Source organism: Desmodus rotundus, chromosome 11 (assembly GCF_022682495.2).
Source record: "Desmodus rotundus isolate HL8 chromosome 11, HLdesRot8A.1, whole genome shotgun sequence".
Lineage (NCBI taxonomy): Eukaryota > Metazoa > Chordata > Mammalia > Chiroptera > Phyllostomidae > Desmodus > Desmodus rotundus.
In genome coordinates, this window is record NC_071397.1 from 1,245,094 (window position 1) to 1,251,282 (window position 6,189).

A 6,189-nucleotide genomic window follows, 5' to 3' on the forward strand; every position below is an offset into this window, starting at 1 on the left:
CTGTTTCCGTGACTGGCAGCTCGGGGGGCCCTCCCACTTGGACATTCCGGAAAGTGATGTGGGTAGGGCTGGCAGGGGGAGCCACAGGTGCCCACACTCTGATTGCATAAAAGGCTAGAGGTTGTTGGCGGCAGGGCAAGGGGATGCGGCCTGGCCCTGGTCTGCAGTTTCTGCTTGGACACTGAGCCGAGCGGACACACAGCACAGGCTGGGGAAGGCCGTTCTGCCTCCTGTCCCAGCCTCTCTCCTGCCTTCCATGGCCATGTGGAGCAACCTCAGCCCCTGGTTCTGCCTGGTACCCTTGGTCCTGTGCCTCTCGTCTGGAGGTAAGCCAGGATCACTGCCCCTGTTCCTGCCATCCCCAGAATCTCTCCTTGGCCGTGTCAGGCCGGGCTTCATCAGTCTGTTTCTTTAGGTGTGGGCGCGACACCATTGCCGGGGTCTGAGCCCCATAGCCCCTGCTCTCTGGAGGGAGTAGAGATCAAAGGTGGCTCCTTCCGGCTTCTCAAGGAGGGCCATGCACTGGAGTACGTGTGTCCGTCTGGCTTCTACCCATACCCTGTGCAGCTTCGCACCTGCAGATCCACAGGGTCCTGGAGCACCCTGCGGACCCAAGACCAAAAGATTGTCAGAAGGGCAGAGTGCAGAGGTTGGAGGGCAGTGAGGGCGGGCATGGGCTAGCAGAGGGCTAGAGGTGGTGGTCAAGGTCCAGACTAGCATGAGTTTAGAGTGTGCTGAGACCAGGCAGGCTGACAAGTGGGGCTGAGCAAGTGCAGGGGCTGTCTGGGTTTGGAGGTGGGAGGAGAGAGGAAGGAGGAGGAAGGGGAGCTAGCTCAGCATCTAGCAGCCAACAGAATACTCAGGAATGGGAAGGGAGGGGCAGCAGGGTTCCCCAGGGGTTGAGGACCCTGCTCCTGTGGGACCAAGAAGGTGCTTTTACTCTGTGACAGGGACCTCGAGACCAGAAGGGACACTCGAAAGGGCAGCCCTTCTCTCTCAGTAAATTCTGCTTGTCTCTCTCCCTCGAAGCGATTCATTGCCCAAGACCACAGGCCTTTGAGAACGGGGAGTACTGGCCCCGGGCCCCCTACTACAACGTGAGTGACGAGATCTCCTTCCACTGCTACGACGGCTATGCTCTCCGGGGCTCCGCCAACCGCAGCTGCCAAGTGACGGGTCGGTGGGACGGGCAAACGGCCGTCTGTGACAATGGAGGTGAGAGGCGTCACCCCACCCCCCATGATGGCGGCCTCTCCCTGACTGCTCTGCAGCCTGAGGAAGTGGTGCCATAACTCCTGTGCTCTCCCTTGCCCTCCTGGCCTCTGGCTTTGGCCCTCACCTCCTTGTTCTGTATCTCTGCAGCGGCGTACTGCCCCAACCCGGGCATCCCCATTGGCACACGGAAGGTGGGCAGCCAGTACCGCCTGGAAGACAGTGTCACCTACTACTGTAGCCGGGGGCTCACCCTGCGTGGCTCCCAGCAGCGAAAATGCCAGGAAGGTGGCTCTTGGAGTGGAACAGAGCCTTCTTGCCAAGGTGACCCTTGACCTATGCCCTCAGGTCAGATCTTGCTCTCTCATCCTCAATCCCCATAACAGGGCACTGTCTTCTCTCCCCTTCACCCAGCTCCTTCCACTTCTAAACCTCCCTGAAGAGCTGCCTCACTTCTGAGCTCTTCCACTCTGGAAACCCACCATCCCCGGTCTCTCTGGTCCCTTCGTCCCTGCCCCTCCCAGACATTTGACCTGACTTCTGACCTCTGCCAGACTCCTTCATGTACGACACCCCTGGAGAGGTGGCCGAAGCGTTCCTGTCTTCCCTGACAGAGACGATAGAAGGCGTCGATGCTGAGGACGGGCACAGCCCAGGTTTGAAGGCAGCGTGGGAGGCGGGGCGGGGAGCTAAGTTGGGGAGAGTGGGCAGGAGAGCTGCGCGCGCTGAGCCTGGGCGTCTCTGGTGGCACCAGGGGAACAACAGAAGAGGAAGATCGTCCTGGACCCCTCGGGCTCCATGAACATCTACCTCGTGCTGGACGGGTCAGACAGCGTCGGGGAGCGCAACTTTACGGGGGCCAAGAACTGTCTCAGAGACTTCATTGAGAAGGTGACGCTACTCCCCCCAAATGTGGGGACCCTGAGTGGCTCTCTGCTGTGCCAGGACCAGCTTCCTGGCATTCCCAGCCCCTCCGAGCCACAGCGTTCCAGAAACATCCAGGCCCTCCATCCCTTCTACTTGTAGCGGTTTCTTGACCTTGAACTCAGACTCCCCGACAAACCTCAGAGTGACCAGCCAACCCTTGAGTCTCTTACTATGCCCTTCCCTGTCCCAGCAATGCCCTGACCCTTTACTTCCCTCAGGTGGCGAGTTATGGAGTGAAGCCAAAATATGGTCTGGTGACATATGCCACAGACACCAACATTTTGATCAGAGTGTCCCAAGCAGAGAGCAGCGACGCGGACTGGGTCACAGAGAAGCTCAACAAAATCAGCTATGAAGGTCAGAAGTCCGGGAAGGGAACGGGGTGGGGAGGGAGGTTTGCTTTGGGGTCAGAGGGTCAGAAGGCTCCAGGTGCGGTGTGAGGCCCGGCTGGGAGGCCGGGGAGGCCACTTTGTAACGCAGAGTTGGGCGGGAGGGTCAGTGGGGACGGGAGTTAGCGGACACCTGTTATGGGCTGAAAGGGTCACTTCGTGGTCAAAGGCAGTCAGAGGGGTGACGAGTAGAAAAGCTGGAAAATGAGGAATCTACTGCTGACAGGCGTCTGGGTTTCAAGAACGTCTTGGAAGACTAGGTGGGGTGACGCTCTCCTTCCTCTCCACAGATCACAAGCTGAAGACGGGAACCAACACCAAGAAGGCCCTCCAGGCCGTGTACAGCATGATGAGCTGGGAGGGGAACAGCCCCCCGGAAGGCTGGAACCGCACCCGCCACGTCATCATCCTCATGACTGACGGTCAGAAGGGCCCCCTGCTGCCCGACTCCCGGCCTCCCGAACCGTGTGCAGCCTCCGGCCCGCACCTAACGGTGACTCGCGGTGGGGGCCCTGAGCCGCACTGGGCCTCAACCACGTCGATCTTTTCTGTGACACTTCACAAGGAGGGACTCCCCATGATCTGTCACTCCCATTTCCTTCCCCATCTGCTTAACCGGCCACATGTCACTATGTCTAGCCAATTCATCTTCCTGGACCCTCTTCCTGGCCTCCCCCCTCATGGTCCGTCTGTTCCATAGGCTTGCACAACATGGGCGGGGACCCAGTCCCTGTCATTCACGACATCCGGGCCTTGCTGGACATCGGTAGGGATCGCAAAAACCCGAGGGAAGAGTACCTGGGTAAGTTTTATTACCCAGAACCGGCACCCAGCTTTCGGTTCCTGCACCCCAGGGTCTGCACCCTCACCCCCACCTCTTCTCCCTCAGACATCTACGTGTTTGGGGTCGGGCCTCTGGTGAACCAAGAGAACATCAATGCTTTGGCTTCCAAGAAAGATAAAGAGCAACATGTGTTCAAAGTCAAGGACATGGAAAACCTGGAGGATGTTTTCATCCAAATGCTTGGTAGGAGGAGATCAGAATAGTGTATGATGGTCAGCAAACTCAGCTCTCCCTGGGCTCCCCAAGGCCGCTCATCTCCCCCCCCCCCCCAAGCCCTGGCAGTTCTCTTTTCTCCCTGCACCTGAGTGGCGCCAGAGACTTTGTCCAGTCCTTTGTCTTACAGATGTACACATTGCAGCTGAGGGGTGTCAGAGGACAGCAAGCTAGCAAGGGTGGGGCCTGAAGTCAGCCAGGCCTGCGACCGTAGCCTCAAGTCGCTGTCACTGTGCCAGTGACTTCTTGTCTCCATCATGAGTGAACAAGTGCCCACCCCCCTTCTCTCCCATGGGCCTCAGCTCCCCATGCACAGGCAGGTGTCCCTCCCTGAAAGGCGCTGCCGTCGGGAACGGCGTCCCAGCTTGCAGCACCTTCTCTCTTTGCCAGATGAAACCCGGACTCTGGGTCTCTGTGGCATGGTTTGGGAGCACAGGGGAGGCTCCGATTACCACAAGCAGCCGTGGCAGGCCAAGATCTCCGTCATTGTAAGCACAGTGTTCGGGTGGGGGAGCTGAGGCCCGGGTGGAGTGCGGGCAAGGGAAAGGGCGGTCTCTATGCTAGACAGTGGCGTCTGTGAAAGCGGAGCTACCCCCTGCCATTGTTCCCAGCGCCCTTCAAAGGGACACGAGAACTGCATGGGGGCCGTGGTGTCCGAGTACTTTGTGCTGACGGCGGCACACTGCTTCACCGTGGAAGACCAGTCACACTCAATCAAGGTCAATGTGGGTAAGGGTGATGCAAGAGCCAATTCCGAGCTCCTTCTGGCTAACACCTCCCACTTCAAGAGCCCACAGCCCACTGGCCCTCCACGTAGCCCCTTCCTTTGTACACCGAACCAGTTGGGGTGCTGTGGGGCTGAAGGCGGGAGGCTGCTGGCAGAGAAGTGGGAGGTCCAGAGGTACCCACTCTCCTCCGACCTTAGAAGGGAAAAAGCAGGACTTGGACATAGAAGAAGTCCTATTTCACCCCAAGTACGACATCAATAAGAAGAAAGCAGGAGGAATTGCTGAATTTTATGACTACGACGTGGCCCTGGTCAAGCTCAAGAAGAAGCTGAAGTTTAGTGAGACTCTCAGGTGTGGCTCCCGGAGAAGAAGGTGGGGCTGGAAGACCGGGTAGGTAGCGTGTCACCCCTGAATTTCCTCCTCTCTCCTCAACAGGCCCATCTGCCTCCCTTGCACCCAGGGGACCAATCAAGCTTTGAGGCTTCCACTGTCAACCACTTGCCAGCAGCAGAGTAAGACATGTTCGGGGAGAGCACTGGGAAGCGAGTCCAAGAGCCTAGGGGGCATGAGAGCAGCTGCAGGAGATAACTGCTAAGCCCCTAACTCCCACGGAGGGGCTAGGGGCAGAGGGACATTTGCTGAGATGGTGGGGGGTGGGGAATGCTGAAATGACCCAGTAGTCTGTCCGTCTGCCCAGTGGAAGAGCTGCTCCCTGCAAAGGATATCAAAGCTCTGTTTGTGTCCGAGTTGGTGAAGGATGGGAAGAAGATGCTGACTCGGAAGGAGGTCTACATCAAGAATGGGGATAAGGTAAGAAATGTGGGATCCTAAGGAGTTCCTGTACCAGGGGTATCCAACCTTTTGGCATCTCTGGGCCACACTGGAAGAGTCATCTTGGGCCAAACATTAAATGCATTGTGATACGTAATCACACACACACAAAAGTATCTCGTTTTAAGGAAATTTACGATTTTGTGCTGGGCTGCATTCACAGCTGTCCTGAGCTGCATGGGGCCTACAGGTTGGATACCCCTGCCTCTGCCTCTCCCTAAGCAAACTGTGTTCACCCCTTCTCCATGCTTCCCACCTCACCTACAGAAAGATGCATGTGAGAGAGATGCTCGGATGGCCACAGGCTACGAGAAAGTCAAGGACATCCATGAGGTGGTCACCCCCAGGTTCCTTTGCACGGGAGGGGTGAGCCCCTATGCTGACCCCAACACTTGTAAAGGTGAGGAGAGGCTCTTCGGTTATGCTGCAAGTTCCTGAGGCCCAGGAGTCTTTCCCTACAGCTTCTCTTCTCCTGTAGGAGATTCTGGTGGTCCCCTGATCATTCACAAGAGGAGTCGCTTCATTCAAGTGAGTCTCCCCTTTCCTAACCACGGGGAGACGCCTAGCGGTCAGCACAGGCCCCAAAGCAGTGAAGTTAAACGGATGCGGCTGGAAAGGGGAGGGCAGAGCCTGTTTCACCTGAGGGCTATTCCCCAAACTGACTGGCTCGGGCCACGCGTCTGGCCTGGGTGCTGCAGAGGACAGGACTGGGCTGGGTCACTAGTCTAACTCTCCCGGGTCAGTGCAGACGCACTTGGGAGCAGCCATGCTTCCTGGGACGAGGAAGGAACTCTACCCCATGACCCGCGGCGACCCCTTGCCTTTCCAGGTCGGTGTGATCAGCTGGGGGGTGGTGGACGTCTGCAAAGACAGGAGGCTGCAGCACCAGGTCCCTGCTCACGCCCGCGACTTCCACATCAACCTCTTCCAAGTGGTCCCCTGGCTCAAGGAGAAACTCCAAGACGAGGACCTGGGGTTTCTCTAAGGGGCTTCCTGCTGGAAAGGGGCATGTGATCGAATTAAAATAGCTGTAGCAGTACTGTGT

At 57.8% G+C, this 6,189-nt stretch overlaps 1 protein-coding gene across 1 annotated transcript; it reads left to right on the forward strand.

Annotated features, from left to right (window-relative positions):
* Nucleotides 1–10: 10 nt before the first annotated feature.
* Nucleotides 11–6,183, forward strand: CFB (complement factor B). Its single transcript, XM_024557575.4, has 18 exons — nucleotides 11–326; nucleotides 416–649; nucleotides 1,030–1,215; nucleotides 1,363–1,536; nucleotides 1,767–1,868; nucleotides 1,967–2,103; nucleotides 2,358–2,496; nucleotides 2,819–2,950; nucleotides 3,229–3,330; nucleotides 3,418–3,555; nucleotides 3,976–4,073; nucleotides 4,197–4,314; nucleotides 4,511–4,664; nucleotides 4,749–4,825; nucleotides 5,011–5,123; nucleotides 5,412–5,544; nucleotides 5,623–5,672; nucleotides 5,974–6,183. The coding sequence occupies exons 1-18, from the start codon at nucleotides 257–259 to the stop codon at nucleotides 6,127–6,129; spliced, it is 2,313 nt and encodes a 770-aa protein (XP_024413343.2). The 5' UTR covers nucleotides 11–256; the 3' UTR covers nucleotides 6,130–6,183.
* The last annotated feature ends 6 nt before the right edge of the window (nucleotides 6,184–6,189 follow it).

Excerpts from the sequence above, each read along its gene's own strand:
- CFB (XM_024557575.4), top strand. The coding sequence starts at position 257 with ATGGCCATGTGGAGCAACCTCAGCCCCTGGTTCTGCCTGGTACCCTTG. Across the intron at positions 2,104-2,357 it reads TCAGAGACTTCATTGAGAAG|GTGGCGAGTTATGGAGTGAA; the intron begins GTGACGCTACTC and ends TACTTCCCTCAG. Across the intron at positions 3,331-3,417 it reads CCCGAGGGAAGAGTACCTGG|ACATCTACGTGTTTGGGGTC; the intron begins GTAAGTTTTATT and ends CTTCTCCCTCAG.